The 19,931-nt window shown below is 43.3% G+C and overlaps 1 protein-coding gene across 5 annotated transcripts in view; it reads left to right on the top strand.

Moving 5' to 3' along the window:
• The window catches only part of ERBB4 (erb-b2 receptor tyrosine kinase 4), an 837,205-nt gene that overhangs the window by 764,490 nt on the left and 52,784 nt on the right, over positions 1-19,931 (top strand). For all 5 annotated transcript variants that reach the window (XR_014556491.1, XM_083704220.1, XM_083704222.1 and 2 more), the window contains exons 21-22: positions 15,084-15,239; positions 17,067-17,142. Coding sequence is in view for 4 of the 5 variants with exons in the window: in XM_083704220.1 (XP_083560346.1) it covers positions 15,084-15,239; positions 17,067-17,142 (232 nt within the window). In the remaining variant the exon portion in view is untranslated. The remainder of the gene's footprint in view (positions 1-15,083; positions 15,240-17,066; positions 17,143-19,931) is intronic.

Below are 19,931 nucleotides of genomic sequence, written 5' to 3' on the forward strand. Positions count from 1 at the left end.
TCAAAACTACTTACTTACAGAGAGAAAGAGTAGAGTGTGCATAATTTGGGATAATTTGAAAATCATCATCGGGTTTCTCCCCTCGCCCCCCCAACCTACAGGTTTGTTTGTATGTCTACACACGGGTCATCTCGTCAACCCCCCCCCCCCTGCAATGCAGGATTTATTTCTGCCTAAATTGGGCTCAAACCTACAACCCTGGAATTAAGTGCCTAATGCTCTACTGACTGAACTATCCTAAGCAGCTACTGCTAATTCTACAATAAATATGTCACTTCAGATAAATGTTAATCAGCACTGTTTTATTTTGTAGTTATTATTTGCATCATAGGTTTTTTTTATCCACAAAATCTTTCATAGAATATTTTATTCCTCATAATTAAAACAGTCAGAATTAATGATAGGCTGGAGAAGCTTACTCATCCCCCCCCCCCATAATAAACTGAACTGTTTTGGGTGAGTAAAACTGCTAATACAGTTATTATTTGAAGGTGAGCTAAGCCTTATCATAAAAGGTAAAAGCATTACATTTTCATGCAAATATAAAAGCCCAAAATAGAAAACACAGTAGAATTCTAGAATTCTCAGAGAGTAATTCAACTTCTGCACAAACACTTCGCTAATAAAAATGAACAGAAAATGCAGTAGTGACCTTTCAAACAAATCCACGCTGACTATAAAAAACAAGTATCTTTTAAAACTCTGTTTAGTCTGACGCCTGAGAAGTGCGTGTTGTCTCACAAAGTTCATTTTTCTTTCTCTCCTATCAGCATCCTAAAGCAGTGCTGCTGTCTCTTTTCTAATGGCCACACTAATCCACATTCCTCTTTCAGAATTAGCCCTGCCAGGACCAGTGACCCCATTAAACATGCCAAAGGTTCTTTCGCTTCTGGTAGGGTTGATTCATCATTATATTGCAGAACTGGGGGGTGTGCAGTAGAAGTGCAGTGGGATGAAACGGGCAGGTGGAATTGGGTTTGGTAGTAACTGCCATTTGAAGGGCCTGTTTTCCAGCTGTTAGAGCCCTGCCACTAACCCTAACCTGCCGCTGCAGAGGACAGTTCGGGGGGGGGGGGGCGAGGAAGGCTATTCACACCAGGCTGCACAGGGGCCTGGCAATGCCTCTGCCTCTCCTGCCTAGGCCCTGCAAAGGAGGACTAGCAACCACTCCAAAGCTGTTTGATCTTCTTGACTGATCCATTCCTAGACCTTCCAGGCGCACACACCGAAAAAGTGAAAGGTGTTTTTGGAGAGGGCAGGAAAAGCTGCAAAATGGGCAGAAACAAAAGGTGCTGGGATGTTCAGAATGTGGAAAAGAAGTGAGAAAATGAGCATTTTACTTGTTCGTTTGGCAGCATTAAGCTTAAAAGGGAAAAAAACACAATATATTGGAATATAGTCATCCTTAAGGGCTGATCTGGACGCAGGTGGTGCTGTGGGTTAAAGCCTCAGCGCCTAGGACTTGCCGATCGAAAGGTCGGCGGTTCGAATCCCTGCGGCGGGGTGCGCTCCCGCTGCTCGGTCCCAGCGCCTGCCAACCTAGCAGTTCGAAAGCACCTCCGGGTACAAGTAGATAAATAGGGACCGCTTACTGGCGGGAAGGTAAACGGCGTTTCCGTGTGCGGCTCTGGCTCACCAGAGCAGCGATGTCACGCTGGCCATGTGACCCGGAAGTGTCTCCGGACAGCGCTGGCCCCTGGCCTCTTGAGTGAGATGGGCGCACAACCCCAGAGTCTGTCAAGACTGGCCCGTACGGGCAGGGGTACCTTTACCTTTTACCTTTAAGGGCTGATCTGCACATTCAGAGAAAGCAAATGGCCTCACTGGGGCAGCACTCAAGAATTCACTCTGGACTTTTCTGGGGCAAGCTGCAATGTTTGTGCTGATGGCATGTTCACCATAGTGCAACACTGAATTTCATCCTTAATTATTATTTTTTAAATTAACTTCTGTAGCATTCACAGGTGAAAAGCAGGGATGTGACACCATCAGTGGCATTTGACTAAGTCCTGCTCAGAGAAGACCCACTGAGATTAATGATTAAAGTTAGCCAAATCCATTAACTACAACGGCTCTACTCCAAGTAGGACTAGCATTGCATACAACTGTAAAAGCTATGGGTGGAATTCAGTTGCACACTTAGAGATCCTGTCATAAAGCAACAGTAATAAAACAACTGAAAACTGAGGGAGGGGGGACCCAGCAGGAAACACGCCAGAATTGGGGCTGCATTTTCACAAAACATTCTAAGCCAGTGAGTTCCACAGTCCAAGCATCACTAATGAGAAATCCATGTCCTTCATGATTGACATGGAGCAAGGCCTCTTCTGATGGCTGTAACGTGTGGGCAGGTTCATGGGGCCAGAGACGGCCCTTTAGACAGCTCCAAACAGTTTGGAGGTTTAAAGGTAAGACGTGGCACCTTGAACTGGCCATGGGAATTAGTTGAGAGCCACATGGATTTAATGTTGGAACGATACAACACAACAAACAGGCTCCACGTGTCCTAAAACTCCTACTTATGGAAAGCAGCTATGTCAAAGGAGAAAAATTGTAGCTTGGTGTGTAGGGTTTTATTATGTGGTAGAGCATTCACAGATGATACTGTCTCAGGAGGGCTGTACTATACATTTTTCTCAGTGTGTTGCTTAGTATGTTTTGCCCAAATTCTGTGGGGTAGAGCTAGACAGACTGCTCGACGGGTGGTATTCAGAGCTATGGTCACCCAACAAATCATACATTTGGCTTCTAATTAGGGGTATGTGGAACTTTGTAATTTTTGCCCTGCTAACTTCCCAAACACAGTTATTTCATCCTTTGAGTAATTTATACGGAGGTATAATTTTTTCCAGTCCCCCAATGGTTGTTTTGTATCTTGCACTGTGCATGCACAATGGACCTAGATGTATGTACTTTGCTATTCAAATGGCTTGCTTTATGTATCCAGCCATTCTAAATAGTGCTCATTGTATCTTTCCATTCAAGCCACAAACTGGCTAGCTATTGTGCCTAGCTGGTTTTGATCATCATTGTTCCTTACTCAAAGCAAGAACAAAAATATTGCTCTATCCCTGCTCCTGAGGCAGACTCTATGGCATTTTTCAAAATCATTGCACTGTCACCTTTGATTCTAGTCCTCATGGAGGCACATTAATAAATATCAAATATATTAATAAACATCAGAAGTTGGATGAAGAGACCTCTAAGGAAGAGTGAGCTGGCTATGGTCTCCATAGACAAAGAGATGTAATTCTTGACTTTATCAACCTGCCTATTTGTTTCCCGAATCCCATTCCAGGACCCAACATGTTGCCCCACCAATGGAAAACAATGCCTTGTTTCTCATTCTAAGTCACAGACAGCATCACAATTACAGCCAGAAATAATAAATCAAACAGAATGTTAATTAATTGTGATGTAATTGTGATGCTGTCTGTGACTCAATGAGAAACAATTTTGGGGGAAAATATACAATGAAATGAAAAAAATGTTCAGATATTCATTTAGAAAAACATCAGAAGGTTTTCTATTGGGAAAATAGGGTGCGGCACAGGGCGCCGCCCTGGTGCTCCTGTGGGCCAGAAAGCGGAGCGGACGAGCTCCCTCTGTCTGCACACAAGAAGCAGAAACAGCGGTGGTGGTGGCAGCAGCCCCTGAGAAGGTAAGCACAGCGGCTGGGGGTGGGTGCGAAGGAGGACGACTCCCCCTCTTGCCTCTTCTTCCAGCTCCCCCCCCCCAATGCCGCTTCTCCGGCCTGCCACAAGGTCTGAGGGACAGTGGACGGGCCCACAGCCTAAAAATGTTGCCGACCCCTGGTCATAGACTAGTGCAGGCCCTGGAAGAGATAAATGATTCTCAAATGTTGTCTAGATCAGTGTTTTTCAACCACTGTTCCGTGCCGCGAGATGTTGCCTGGTGTGCCGTGGGAAAAATGGAAAAATTCGAAAGATTTAAAAATAAAGTATTTTATAATTTTTCATATTTCTGTTTCCTTACTATTTCATAATAAAGTAATTATAAAGTACTTTCTTTGTGTTTATTTGATTCCTATTCAAGAGAATTACTTTATATATAGTCAATATAGGCACAGAGTTAATTTTTTTAACATTTTCTAATGGTGGTATGCCTCGTGATTTTTTTCATGAAACAAGTGTGCCTTTGCCCAAAAAAGGTTGAAGAACACTGGTCTAGATTTAATGACTTGAAATTCAGATAGAGTGGTATGTATTTAAATGAATGAAATGTTGGAAGCAGGGGAAGAGTCAGTTTAGCAGACAGAGGTGTAATCAAATTGCTCATCAAATATTCTAAAAACACAGGGTCGCCATTGCATAGTAGCCACCTCAAATTTCAGTGGTAGGAACAGGGAAGCTTTGAGTGGAAATGGGCCCTAGGAATGTGCCCTGTGTTAGAATCCTGATTGCACATGCAAGCAACCACTGTTTACATACACAACTGTGTATGCAAATATAACTCCCCCCCTCAATAAAAAGCACATTGGGGAGGCAAAACCTCAAGATCTAAGTGATGCTCAAAGCTGGGAAATGTGTTACAGTACTTGATGTGCCCAGTGCATTTCCCCAGAAGCAAGGCCTTTTTATTCTGTCTCCTTCAGTTACTTGTGGTTGACTTAAATAATGCTGTTTCAGAATTGGGATCATAGACTGGTCAAGGTGGAAGGGACCCTGAGGTTCACCTAGTCCAGCCCCCTGCAATGCAGGAATAGGCAGCTGTCCTATACAGGGTTTGAACCTGCAACCTTGGTCTTATTAGCACCATGCTCTAGCCAGCTGAGCTATCCATGATATGAGTTTTAATTTATGGGATTCCTGATGTCTATTCAAAGAACATAGGTGTGGGGGGGGGGGGGCACTGGCCAGGTCTCTGGTGGCAAAACGGGTGGCAGGGAGCAGGAGGTGCTGCCCCCAAGCCAGCTATGTTGGAAGTGAGTGGGAGGGCAGCAAGGGGCTTGACAGCGGGGCTGAGAGCTCAGAGGGGAGGACTGGAGGTCTTCAGATGGGCTGGGAGTGCCACGGGTGCAGGGAGGTGTTCCGCTGAGGCCATCCGGAATGCAGCAGCATCTGAACTGAGCAGCTAATAAATTGAGCTACTTTTGCATTAGAAGGAAAGGGGAGGGAGAGACGGCTTGGTTTGCCAAGCACAGTTTTAAACTCAGCCAGAAGGAAATTGCAGAAGCAGCAGTGGAGAAATTCTTACTTCACCGAAAATCCAAACGGGAGAATATCCAGTGCTGCTTTAAACAGCATCCTGCTTGTTTATTACCAACAGAGAGAGTACGAGGATAAAGGGAGCTAAAAGCAGGCCTGCACAAATGCACACCCCGCTGGCAGCAGCTCCATTGTGTGGGGAATAAGTGGCCAGAATCCCTCCCATTGTCTCAAGTGCCAGTGAGGCTTGATTGCCCTTGCTTGCTTTCTCTGCAAACCAGGGAAGGCTGCACTTGTATCTGTTAATGTGGAAGTTGCCTTATTAATGGGCTGCACACTCCATTGATTTTTAATTAATTTCTAAAGAGACACAAAGGATAACTACTGCAGCCCACAGACATCTCAACACTTAACTGCAATCCACATCTCTATTGATCTGCTGCCCGAGAAGCAGAAGTAATCCATTTTAAATACACTTCTTGGAGAAAGTGCATGCCGTACACAATGCACTCCCCCTGTTGTAATTGTATTGGCAAGAGGTCAGTGGGGGAGGGGGAGGGGACAGCAGAGCAGGGGGGCTAGTATTCCGCTGGGCTAGTCAGAAGAGCCTTTGCATGTGGTTAATGTTTCAGGAAATCCACATTATCTCTCTTCTGGGTAGATCATAACTAAATCATTAGAAAGATGGTACTCGTAGCTCCCTTACAAGACAGAATTATAAGATCCTGGTGCTAGAGACATATTTTTGCTCTCCTAATAATCCATGATTATCCCTCTGGTTTTTATGAAGAAAATATTATTATGCTATGTTACCTAGCTCACAATGCCAGAGTTACAATTTATACTGCATATATATATATATATATATATATATATATATATATGTTTGCATAGTTTCATTGCATGTTTTCACTATAATTGCTGTTCTAGTATTGAAGCCATTCTTCCTGTTAACACTCTTGACGGCATCCATTTCTTACACAGATGCAGTCCTTTTTGACATTTCCATAGTTTTCATGTCTCCCTCTGATTTTAAATTGTAGAGTAGCCTACTTTTGGTTTTGAGATAATAAAACTATAACTAATTGTTAAAATCACGGAATTTCTAAATGCTTCTGTATCGTTTGTTGAAATAAGGCTGACAAAAAGCCCCTTCCAGAGGGGCAGCCTTGGTTTCTGCAACGTCTCCTGCCTTCCAGTTCCTCCTCTACATTCCCTGTACATTCCCATCACAGTTCATTTCCTTAAGGCCTTGGTTGTTGTTTTTTCCTGCACTGCCTCCATTTGTACAATTTACTGACAGTCACACTTCCAGAACCATGTATCATAATAGTATGGAAATCTGAAATTGTGTGGCAAATAGTCTTAAGCTGATGAACTGTGTTTCTTACTGCATGGCTGTGCAAATAGCTTCAAAGCTGCAGCAGCATAATCCTGGACATGTCACTCAGGAGTAGATCCTCAGTAGGTCCCAGGTTAGCAGTCGTCTTCACACCAAAAGGACACGTCCGCATCCTCCTCCAGTTGTGTGTGGTGACCACTCTGTCCCCAGGTTTTCGGCCCAGCACATGTGGCCCTGGGCAGCAAATGGCAGCCTCTGCAAAGGATGCGGTAAACCTTCATTCTCCTTTTTGGGTCATTCTAAGCCAGTATCAGAATACAGAACATTTTGTAACTTCTCCAAGTTTGCCACAACATCTCCTTTGGTAGCGTGGAATAAATTAATTGATTTCTGCACCAGAGGGAAGAAATTATTATTTTGTTATATCTGTTATTTTCTCTGACACTGCTCTTTAAAACACCCTAGTGGTGTTCAGCTATCATTCAGTGCAGAATCTGTTCAGGTTACAGACTCCACTAACCCAGAAATAGTGCTTCAGCTTAAGAACTTTGCTTCAGGTTGAGAACAGAAATCGTGCTCCAGCGGCGTGGCAGCAGCGGGAGGCCCCATTAGCTAAAGTGGTGCTTCAGGTTAAGAACAGTTTCAGGTTAAGTACAGACCTCCGGAACCAATTAAGTACTTAACCTGAGGTACCACTGTAGTGAGAAATGGCAATAATGCTCCTCCACTTTTAACCTCCCTAAAGATATTGTTGTCTCTGGAATATCCCATTTGAAATCTCCACTGCTTGCTGATACTTTAAGATGGTTAGTTCATTTAATAAGAAATCAAAAATTCTGGGCATTTCACACACACACCCCAGTTGTGTTGAATGTTGCCCCTATGTATTCATATTACATATTAGAGTGTGCCTCTCCTGGCTTCTAAAAAGACCTAGTGACCACTAGGATTGGACAAAATGTAGCCAATGCAAGGCCACTCTTTCCTGATGATACTGGAGTGCCTGCTTCTGAAAGGCATTTTAGGCCAGGACATCAGTCTATGTGGAAGTGTGCTGTGAAGGGAACAGGTGGGTACTCTCCACTAAGCCCTCCTATAATACCTTTATCTCAGTGATTATTAACTAGTTTGTCCCAGAGTGGGATCAATCTCTCTCTCTCTAGTCCATTCTACTGCGCAATAGAAAATAATCAGCATGATTTTAGTCAGAATGTGGGTCCCTTTTATTCCTTAATATACAGTGGTACCTCGGGTTAAGAACTTAATTCCTTCTGGAGGTCTGTTCTTAACCTGAAACTGTTCTTAACCTGAGGTACCACTTTAGCTAATGGGGCCTCCTGTGCCTCCGCCGCGCAATTTCTGTTCTCATCCTGAAGCAAAGTTCTTAACCTTGAAGCTGTCCCAGAAACTCCAGCGGGTGCAGAATGCTGCAGCGAGGCTCCTCACGGGGTCTCTGCCATGGGAGCAGATTCACCCAGTGCTTTTCCAGCTGCACTGGCTCCCGGTGGAGTACAGGGTCAGGTTTAAGGTGCTGCTTTTGACCTTGAAAGCCCTTCACGGCCTAGGACCCTCGTACTTATGGGACCGCCTCTCCCGGTCTGCCCCACGGAGAGCCTCAAGCTCCATAAATAGCAACACCCTAGAGGTCCCGGGCTCTAAGGAAGTCTGATTAGCTTCAACCAGAGCCAGGGCCTTTTCACCTCTGGCTCCAACCTGGTGGAACGCTCTGCCTCATGAGACCAGGGCCCTGCAGGATCTGATTTCTTTCCGCAGGGCCTGTAAGACAGAGTTGTTCCGCCTGGCCTTTGGCTTGGAGCCAGTTTGATTCCCTCCCTCCCCCCCTCTCTTTTTTCCCCTTCTTTTCCTTCTCCTCCTGTGACGAGGCTACATTTTAATATTTTAATGTTCCATTATTTTAATGTTGTATTTTATTTTTGTTTTTAAGTTTGTAATCATTCATCTTGTTTTTATTATTGCTTGTAAGCCGCTCTGAGCCCGGCCTTGGCTGGGGAGGGCGGGGTATAAATAAAAAATTATTATTATTATTATTAACCTGAGGTAATATTTCTGGGTTAGCGGAGTCTATAACCTGAAGTGTCTGTAACCTGAGGTTCCACTGTATATGTCACAGAAATCTACGGTCATTTTTTTGGCCCTGATAACATCTGCTCCTGCTATCTCGATTGACCAGGGTTAATCCCTAATATCTGGCTCATGCTCTTGATTTATTTTTATAGAATAAACACCCTCTTGTCCTCTAAGTCAGCAGAGGGCAGGCTGTGGAAACTAAACCTTGGCATGAGAATAGGGCTATTTGCAAGCATATTTCTATTTTCATCTAGCAAGTGCACTCAGGAACGTGGCGGTAACCACTTCTGTGCTTTAAAAATAATTTCAACATTTGATTCAAGATCCTTACATTTATAGTTACACGTCTAGAATGGTGATACCCCTCTGACTGTATGCCGACAGATGGTATTTGCAAGGGAAAGCGCACAGACATGGGAAGAGCATCTGCTTCCCTCTCACGCGGGCCTTTTGCTAAGCAGCATTTAAGAGATTCCTGAGGCACCTCTCACTTCTAAAGCACCTCTCACGGCACAGGGGAAGGTCTAGCCCAAGAGCCTGTTAGTGAACAAGTCCTGGTGAGGATTGGATGGAAGCTGCACGACTTCAGCAACCGCACAGCAAAGGGCGACTCCTGTCCCGCAGGAGCCTCAGCTTTTATGGAGGAAATCAGTTCCGCATCTCATTGCTGCCTGACTGTTTCTTCACTCCCTGAGTATTACTCTGCTTCTATGGCACTCCATAGGTGGAGGATATTTTAAGTAGAGCTGCGTTTAAATCTGCCCTTCTCCTGTGAATGAAACTTCTGTTTATCTGCCTATTCTCACAGCACTTTCTGTAGGTGCTCGGTTTGGAGCTTCCCTTGTGAGGTGATAAAAAGGAAAAGGACCCCTGACAATTAAGTCCAGTCGCAAACAACTGGGGTTGCGGCACTCATCTCTCTATACTGGCTGAGGAAGTCAGCGTTTGTCCGCAGACAGTTTTTCCAGGTCATGTAGCCAGCATGACTAAGGTGCTTCTGGCGAACCAGAGCAGTGCACGGAAACACCGTTTACCTTCCCACTAGAGCAGTACCTATTTATCTACTTGCACTTTTGGGTTTGCTTTCGAACTGCTAGGTTGGGCTGAACAATGGGAGCTCACCCCGTCGCAGGGCCTCAAAATGCCGACCTTCCGATTGGTGCCACCTGTATCCCTTGTGAGGTGATAGTTGCCATATTTCAAAAAGTAAAGACCAGAACACCACCCAAAAGTTGTTGAGTTTTTGTTTGTTTGTTTGTTTTTTACAAAAATGCAATTTTTCGATTGACTTGCCTAAGATCTGGGACAAAGCGCCACCTTTCAGAAGTTCCTCCCAGATGTCAATTCCGCCTTTGAAAGCCCAGTAGTGTCCAGGAAAATCCAGGTGTGTGGCAAGCCAATGAGGTGCCCATTGGTGGCCAGCTGGCCTGCCGGCCTGCCTTTCCCCCATCCAGTAAACATTTCTGCAACCTCCCTGGCTACCCATTCTTCCTGAAGTGAAAAGGCTCATGGGAGGAGTCACTTTCTGACGTCTTCCTCTGGGCTTTCATTGAAGCAAGGCCACCCAGGAAGGGAACATAGAACCGCTGAGATAATTTGTGGCATGAAAGAAAGGGCACTTGCAAACATCCCCTGCCACCACAAAAGTAAGGCAAGTGTGACAAAAACCTGATTCCCCCCTCTCCCACCTGTGATACTTTCCCCTCCCCTTTAATAATATTTGAATGCAATTTATTTTCCCATTATTGATGGAGAACAGAAAAAGTTTCACTGCAGCACGAATTTTTCTAATTTTAAGAGGGGAAAATTAGGAAACCATTTGTTCCTTGCCAGGTGCTAGGTGGTGTTTTAGTTCTATTTCCTGTGTAGGTGTAATGAAAGCACGAAACAATGCAAGAACACCAACTGTAAAGTGTTTCATTATGTAGATGTAAAGACAGCTATTGTAATTAATTGATTACTCCTGTTCCTGCTCCTGTTCCTGCTAAGGTTCCAGGGAGACTTCCTCAATGTGCCTTTTGTTAAAACTGGTTCTAATGTCTGCTCGACTTCTTAATGTCTTTAGGCTCTGTTTCAAAGAGTGATTTGATGTTAGAGGAGTTTGGCAGTAATTGCCCTTGTAATGATATCCTCAGCAAGGAAAAGCTTGTAGTCATTGTGATAAGGGGGGTTATCAATTGTAAGGTCAGGCCGATTCCAATATGTGAGAGTGGGGAGGGGGGGGGGTAGAGGTATAGTTTTAACACTTGGGGCACTTCCTTGTTGCTCATATTGTCTCATATTAAATGGCGACTTTTCTTAGGTTGCTGCCACTGCCCAGTGCATGCCAGCTTCTCACTGAAGGTGCAGCTCATTCTTACCCTTGAGAATACAGAGCATGGAAGAGAAGGAGGACCTTCCTCTCTGTTTCTTCTCCAAGAGTCACAGTCCTCTGCACATCACCTCTGGGAGCAGGCAGTTGTTCAACATTTCTTTCTTGTTTATTTATTTATATATTTATTAAAAACCGGTTTTATTGAACTTCTTATGCTATGATGCAGCAATAGTTTCAATTATTTTGTGCTACCTCTTTGTGTTTACTGGGCTGATTGCTGTGATTACAGTGGTACCTCAAGTTACAACTGCCTCAGGTTACAAACGCTTCAGGTTACAAACCCCGCTAACCCAGAAGAGTTACCTCGAGCTGAAAACTTTGCCCCTTAGCAAAAGCATGCCTCTAGTTAAGAACAGTTTCAGGTTAAGAACAGACCTCCAGAACAAATTAAGTTCTACTGATATTGCTAGTATTTTGGTATTTTGTTCTGGTTGTGCTTTATGGTTAAGACTAGTTATTGATTATATTCTGAATATAATATTGGGAGTTGCCTATACACATTTTAAATAAATGAATTCTGCTGCATCTCTGTTTTGTGACTGGCAGTAAAGTACACAAGCACTATAGTCACCAGATGTACTATATATTTTAGATTAGTTACAAAATGTGCATGCATGTTTATATGAACTGGCTTCTAGTGGTGTTTCAAACTCACTGTCCACTATGGTAAATTTCTTTTGCTTTGAGAATATGTCTTCTAGTTCTTAAGTATTTGTTTTCACACTGTGAAATTCAGTTTGCTTACTGTGTTTATGATCCATATATACAGTTAAATATAAGTACATAATACCATGCCTATCAGGCTTGAAAAGGTCAAATGAAGCATCCGGGAAATATATATCTGAATTCTACATATCCAGAGAGCATCATTAGGTATCCTTCCTTCGTTTTGCCTGATATCATTTGAGTTTTAATACAAAAAAAAAAATTTCGGGTATATATTGTGTGTGCTCAGCCACTCACAAAACACCTTAATAGGATGGTGAGAGGAAAAATCAATATGTAGTTTACTGTGACTATCCTTAAGAGGATATAGTGCTAAAGTGCTTACTATCTGCCACGATCCTGCAAAACTAAAACCAAAATCCCAGGAAGCATTTGCTGTGAAGTGTCACCGTGGAACTTAGCAAAGCGAGCCCAGTCTCCTGCTCACTGCAGCTGAGCCATTGGGCTTGTTGGTGTGGGTGGCTTCTCAACTCAGTCTTGGCCTTTCTGAGTGCCCTTAGGCATGCACATCTCATATCCTTGGTCGCCTTGCACATTAAGATGGTGGTCAGATTTCTTCCTGCATCACCATTTCACTTCATTTCCTCATTGTGCAATGGGAAAGAGGATCCCCTTTCTTCACACACAGCAAGGAAGGCAAGCTGAGAAAGGAGAGTCTCTCTCTCCCAGTGGTGAGGGGGTTATATGTGTTCTGGCCCTGCCCTCTTTGGACCTTCACCCTGTTCACTGCCAATTTGTGGTCTCCAACTACTTTCCCCTGAGAGAATTTTACCCTAGGGAAAAACATTCCACTACCCCACATGTAAGCCTTTGCGAAGTTAATAAGTACAACTTAAGGTTAATGAATATTGCCTTCACTAGAAAAGCACATGTATGTGGTGAGGAGTTCAATTTAATTTTGGAAATTCCAGTTCTGCATGCTTGTACATGAGTTGCTAACTACTACAGTATGTTTTTGGCTGCTTACCCAGCCCCTCTTCCTTTCCGTCTCATGGGGCTTGCTCTGCATAACGTTTGGGTGAACTGTGGCCTCATTAGGCAGATGATTCTTCACTCTTTGGGATTACTATCATGTTAATGATAGAGGGAGAAAGGTTGTTTTCTGCTGCTCCAGAAAAGCGGACACGGAGCAATGGATCCAAACTACAAGAAAGAATATTCCACCTAAACATAGTAAGAGCTGTTCAACAGTGGAATTTGCTGCCAAGGAGTGTGGTGGAGTCTCCTTCTTTGGAGGTCTTTAAGCAGAGGCTTGACAACCATATGTCAGGAGTGGTGTTTCCTGCTTGGCAGGGGGTTGGACTCGATGGCCCTTGTGGTCTCTTCCAGCTCTATGATTCTATGATTCTAATGCCTGTGCTCGACCCAGGTGCCATCTAAAGCAATCTAGTGTTTTATAGCACTCCCCAGTATATACTGCTCATAATCATTTGACCCTCTGTGATTTATTTGCCTGCCTTTTTATTTTTATGGCTTTGGGTTTAATGTCAGAAACTGTTAATCCTTCAGTGTTCCAGAGCTCTCATGTTTCACAGCCCGCAGCATTGATTTGCAATTGGCAAGAGAGAATGTGCTTGCCTCGGCCAGTTAAAGCCTATTTGAAAACAATGCTGTGTAGTCTGTGTCCAAAGAGGTTTTTTTGTGTGTGGGTCTGCTTCCAAACCTCTTCACTGTCAGCTGCTACAAAATCTATTGTAAATAGTAAAAGCCCTAAAAGGAGCAGTTTGCACAAGACATCCTATATAAATTTCAAAAACGTTCCATTCTGACTTCACCTCCTACATTTCCTAGGTTAAAATCAAATGGTTTTATGGCCCTTGGTATTTTGAGCCATGACACAGCTAAAATTTCCCCATTCTAATGCTCATATAGGCATCTTTGTTTTTTATTAGAACCAATCTTTGGTGATTTTATTACTTTGTTTAATTTATAACAGCCTTATGAAACAGGGATAGTTTGGCTTCCATATTACAAAATAAGCATTGAGAAATGGAGTAATAAAATAATATGCTCATAGCTATCTTCTCATTTAGGCCACAGCCTGAGTCAGAAAAATCTGACTGATGTCTCTCATGGTAAATACTACATTGCACGGAGAGAGAGAGAGAGAGAGAGAGAGAGAGAGAGAGAGAGAGAGAGAGAGAGAACCTTCTGAGGTCCACCATTGTGAAATAGCTACCAATTTCTAGGAGCAACTTTATTAGGAGACCAGTAAAACAGCACATTAAAATATTGTCCCTGATGGCGGTTTCACTACAGGACCAATTTGCTAATGAGCAGAAGGGACCAATTTAAATTTCTTACTGCCCATGTGATATCTGTGCACTCTGGGAAACCATCAGTGCCAGTCCAGATACAGCCTTATTGCTAATAGGTTTTGCTCTAAGCATAAAACAAACACCAAGTCTGGCAGCCCAAAGCCATGGCCAAACCAATCTATTTTTATTCAGCATGGTGCCATTTCCTTTCCTGTGTCACTGGAAAAATTAATGGGCCTAACTTAGTCGTGGCCATTCATCCAGAAACAGAGTGCTCTCAAAATAACCATGTGAGCATGCCGTATTTTATCAGAAATACCGTAGTCAATGGAATCCTTCATACAAAACTGGAAGAAGGGAAGTTGGGGGTCCTGCATGGTGTCCTCAGAGAGACTTAATGCATAAGGGCTCTAGCAGCTCACCTTGACGAAAAAGTGGGGAATATGAAAAGGATGATGGCCATCTTGGCAGGACCTTTGCTTCAATGCTGACACATTTTGCTGAAGGCATGCCTGTTTTCGAGATCAGCTGCCTGAGCTCGAGAGTATAGTCAAAGAACTACTGAAATAGAAAGATATCATATACAAACCCATATGCTTTTATGTGGGCATCTTGCAGCTCCTTTCTTTTGTATACATCAATGTTATCTGTCCCTGTTTTATGTCTGTAAAGAAAAAAATAATTTAGAAACCCAATAGAAATGATGATATGGGGGAGAGAAATATAAAATATCTACAAAATCTAAGTCCTAATTGCAAAACGTAGCAGTTTGTGAAGGGAAACACAGATTACTGATGGGCAAATCCATCTATTTCTGGTCTGTGCCACTTTATCCATAGTTATGTTCCTTTCTAAAAAAATCTCAAAATAGCATTTAATGCATATTTCATGTGTATTTTGTCTCAATTTACATATTTACATGTTTGTTTTGGTATGTTTAAACTGCTGAGAATTGTGCCACAATATTCAGAGACGGGTAGAATCAGGAGAGGCAGCTACTGTAAGTTCTGGTCCACACATCAGCCCAAGAGCTGGGAATGTTTCTAAGGTGCATGTTGTGCAAATGTTTTACAAAAGCAGGAGCGTAAAAACTGTTTTCAATTAAAAAAAAACTTTTTGCTTCTTAGGGAATGATGTACCTGGAAGAGAGGCGATTGGTTCACAGAGACTTGGCAGCCAGGAATGTCTTAGTGAAATCACCAAACCATGTGAAGATCACAGACTTTGGCTTGGCCAGGCTACTGGAAGGGGATGAGAAAGAGTACAGTGCTGATGGAGGAAAGGTGGGTGTTGGATTAAATCCAGGATTTGAAAGGGCCTTGATCCTAAGCCTGTTTCTTGATAAACCTTTGGGGAAGGTGAGTTTCATGGCCTCCATCTTGATACCAGGGCTGCCCATCCATGAGACAAGGTGAGACAACTGCCTCAGGTGGCAAGATCCACAGAGGCAGCAGATCCAGTATCTGATCAATGCATTGCCAGCTTCCACAGTGGCAGTGACAGTTACATTGTGCTCCTTGGAGGTTGGATCTGCCCCCTCCTTGGCAGTGCCCCCCATGCCAACTGTTGGCGAATAGGTGCTACTGGTCTCCTCCCAGCCCTAGGAAGGAAATGATGGGAGCTGCTCTGTGGGGTTTCCTGGGCTCTGTACCCACCTCATGTGATTCAGAGCAGGGGCCACCCCAGTGATGGGCTTTAATTCCCATGTCAACCGTTGGGTAAGGTTGATTTGACTCCCCCACCTGTTCCCGATGTAGATCTTCACTCACCACTTCTACACTAGTGAGGGGGTACCATTTTGTGACTTGCCTCGGGTGCTAAAATGTCTTGGTCTGGTCCTGATTGCTACCATTATAAACCTGAGGAACCACAACTGTTTCATATTATTCTGTTGCAGGGATGCCATAGTAATCCAATATTACAAAGACAGTTATCCCATACATCCCATACATTTCAATTTACTTTTCATTGGGAAAACCAATTATTGGTGGCAGGGCATGCAAATGAGGGTGACTAGACATGCAAATTCTTCTGCAAGCTGAGTTGGAGTGAAGAAAAGAGTGGCTAGGAAGCTACAGAAACTCTTAAACAAGCTTGTCGCTTGTTGTGGAAACACTTTGCGCTAACTGATTGGATGTTTGAGTTACTATGGAACCAGCAGTTCAGTACATATCCCATTGAAAGTATGGAAAAGCTAAATGGTACCCATTTTGCAATGCTTGTTCCTGCCAATGCACATCTGATTTATGACCATGGTTCCTGAAAGCAAAGAATTCCTTCATGGAGGCAGGAACAGAAAGGTAAAGGGATGGGCTTTGCACAACTCCTATTCCAGTGAATTCCCATCATCTACTGTGGGATTTAAAAATGTTTCTCCTCCATTGTTAATTTTCTGGAAGAAAAATGCAGATAGTTTTAGACAGTCCACTCGGGGATTTTTATATATGTTTCCCCTACAAATCTGCACTTCAGCTCACAATAAACAGCCAAATTTCCTTATGGCAGCACCTGAGACCCAAGGCACTGTTAAAGAGAGAAAGAACATTCAGACAATGAATAGAGCTATAATTAGATTGTAACTGATAATGTAAACCGTTAGCATATGTTTATTTTCTGAGCCTCACCACTGAGCATGGCCAAATGATGCTCCTGAAATCACTTGCGGTGGAGGAAGAGGAGTGTTTGGGGAGCGCACCGCCCCCGGCAGCGCAATCCTGGTGGGGTGCCATCACGGCTGCCCCCCGCCCACGCGGGGTGCCACACCTCTGCAGTTGGCGCACCACACCCCCAGGATGCCCGCCCCGCCAGCCCTGCCCGCTGGCAGAGCAGAGCAACCCTGAGCGCCACCGCCAACTGCTGAGCGAGGAGGGACAAGGCAGGGGGAGGTCAGTACGGTGCGGGCACAGTAGCAGGAAAGCGCCTGGACCAGGATGAGCTCCCTCCTCTTCTCCCCTCCCTGTCTCGGTAAGCACCAGTGATGCTCAGCACTGGGAAGCCAGATGAGAACCCACCGACCACGGCTGCCTGTAATGTGAACTGAAAACCCAGGTTTGGGGCAAATGTCCTTTTCTACACTAATTGCTTTTGCTTGCTTTCTTTTGTCACCCTAGATGCCAATTAAGTGGATGGCTCTTGAGTGTATACATTACAGGAAGTTCACACATCAGACTGACGTTTGGAGCTATGGTAAAACAAAAGCCTATTTGTTTAATTCATTACTTTGTATCTACGCATGGAGCTCTTCTAACCTGTTTCTGACATTTATCTTACTTTCTTTAGTACAAAGGAGGAGGAAATTCAGTGGCTGGACTCATGAGCTCCATGTAGAAACCTCAGGGCCTGACTACATGTTCCCTTAAGGAAGCAAGTAGCAATTAGGTTGTGGCTTTTTGAAAATTAAATACCAGGCATGAAGGAGCATTGCTATCAGCACCACTTGGTAACATATCCCACCTCTACCATGCGCAGCAGTGAGCTTTTTGGGGGGCGGATATCAAATTGCCACCAATGGGAACTTTCCATGGCAAAAAGCTAATTGCCATATGGAAGGAGAAATGTTTATTTAGGCTGCAGCTGAGGAGGGAAGGCTTTAACCTCCCCTCCCCGCAGGTGTGGTGCTGGTAGCAAGCTCCCTCTCTGCACACCTGGCATTAATTTTAAAAAACTTCATTAACCTAATATTCAGCCTGGGGCATCAGCTTGGAGATCTGGTCTTTCCTGTCTTCCAGCAGGTGAGAATGACTTCTGTTTGAGACGCCAAAGAGCCACTGCTGCAAGTTAGGACTCTTGCTCCTACCTAGCTAGATATGCTATAAAGCGAGTCCTTGCCCTAAGCTTTGTTCCACACTTCCTCATCTGTTGGTTCTCTTCAAAAGGAAAAATCTTAATAGAGTTGTTAAGTTGTTTCTGTGAAATATTCCAGACTGTAATGCTACCTTCACTGGTGTAAGCAGCAGGTTAGTAGCAGTGTGGTGCATCATAAAAAAACAGTTCTTTTCTGCTTAGCTTAAGATATATAGAAAAAATGCTGGGGGCCATAGTTTTCAACACTCCTTAGAAAAGCCAAGTTGAAAAGCTGTGAATGTTTCTGGGTGTTGTTGTTTTTTTTAAAAAAAATGGCTGATGGGAATTTTTATACCATAAAAGGAAATTTATTATAACACAGAACAAATAAAGTGAGAGGGAGGATTAAACTGATAGGTAAGCAGACTGATCATTTTGTGATCCAATTGTACTTCCCAAATAACCTTACCATTTGTAAGAAAGGTCGAGCGCATGAGGAATCTCTGAAATCCATAAACAGGGAATTAGTTTAATTTAGTTAATTGGAATATCAAGCTCAATTCATTGGCACCTGTCTGGCTGTTTGCCTCCTGAGCTCTTCCAGCTGCTGCTGGAATGATTCCATGCCCCTTTGATAGTGGAACCAGAGAGAATGAAGCCTGCAGGAAGCAATTAAAATAAAATTGGTCATCACTTGCTCTTGCAATAGGTATTTGCAACAACAGTAGTACAATCACTCGTGTGGTACTAGCTGAAATATTATTAGGATGTGATAGCAAAATATAGTATTTGGCTCTTCAAACTGGCTACCTTTATTTTCTCTTGAGCTAAGAAAAAAAATGGACATTGGGATTTTATATACAAAGACATCCAATGGCCTCTTTTGTGATATATGCCTCTAGTTAGCAAAATAGCTGTGTTCTCTGGGAAGGATTAACAACACTACAGAGAAAGACCTCAGCCCTGGAACCTTTGATGTAACGCAGGAGGTCTCAGGTGGGCAGCCATACCCAATGCATCTTTACTCAGAAGTTAAGTTCCAGTAAATTCACTGAAACTTACAGCCAGCTAAATGTGCGCATGGCAGCATCTGTAACCCTATGGTTTCTTATATGTGATACACTTTTTTGTTGTAATGACTTGAATGTGCTTAATAGTGTGTAATTGCTAGTTTCCTATTTCTAAATGCATTGAGTTTTAGATTTACTTCCAGTTGCGGTGTTTTAGTCTATATCGTTCTCATTTTTCTAACCTAGTAAGATTTGCATGCATGCATGTATCTTTAATTTTGATGACGATATCGGTCAGTCAAAGAACAGCAGCCCAGAGGAAGCGTGAGGCTGAACTCAGTGGTTGCCCCACTGCTGCAAGTGAAGCCCTGCTGCTCTTCTGCTGGCCAGCTGGGGTTGGATGTTTGTGCGTGATTTCCACACTGCCAGCTCCATATGGTGCCCCAGAGATGCCTGGATCCGATGCTGAAATGTGTGGCTAGAGGGGGAGAAACGCCACATGTTTGTACTCTATGCGCTATCAATAGTTGTGTTACCTGCCCCTCTCCAGGCTGGAAGTAACAACCTGCAAGATATGATTACCGCACTGGAGGCATATTTTAAATGACCTTTAAAATAAAAGAATTAAAAAAGACCAAATAAGGAAGCTGCTGGGACAAGAGAGTAGTTTTGATATTAAACTAGGTCTTTGGGGATTAAAAAAAAAGTTACTTACAGCTTTGTGTGTGTTATTTATCTTCTTTCCCAGCTGAAAGAGAATAATAATAATAATAATTTTGAAGACATTTGAAAATAGTGTCCCGGTTACAAAAACATTGCACTGCCCTGCCATAAATCATAAGGCATTTCTAAATATATATGATATAGACATGCATCACACACTGTCACTGATTTTGAGTGACATAAAACATAAAAATAGTATAACTTTTTTGCTTTCAGGGTAAGTTAGACAAAATGTGCTATTTTAGAAAATAGGTTTTTCTCTCTCTTCACAATAGAAGTTTCTTTGGTGTAGGTGGCATTTTAATTTTATTTTACTTTTCCACATTTTAAAATATTGACGTAATTTTTAAACTCCACCCCTGCAAATCATTCTAAATATTTTCCCCTTGCTGATATGCAGTATTCTTCCCTTAAGTTCCAGGTTCTTAAATGATGAAAGAATCAAGTAATATTCCTTGG

This window comes from Podarcis gaigeae (genome assembly GCF_964106915.1).
Source record: "Podarcis gaigeae genome assembly, chromosome: 1".
Taxonomy (NCBI): Eukaryota; Metazoa; Chordata; class Lepidosauria; order Squamata; family Lacertidae; genus Podarcis; species Podarcis gaigeae.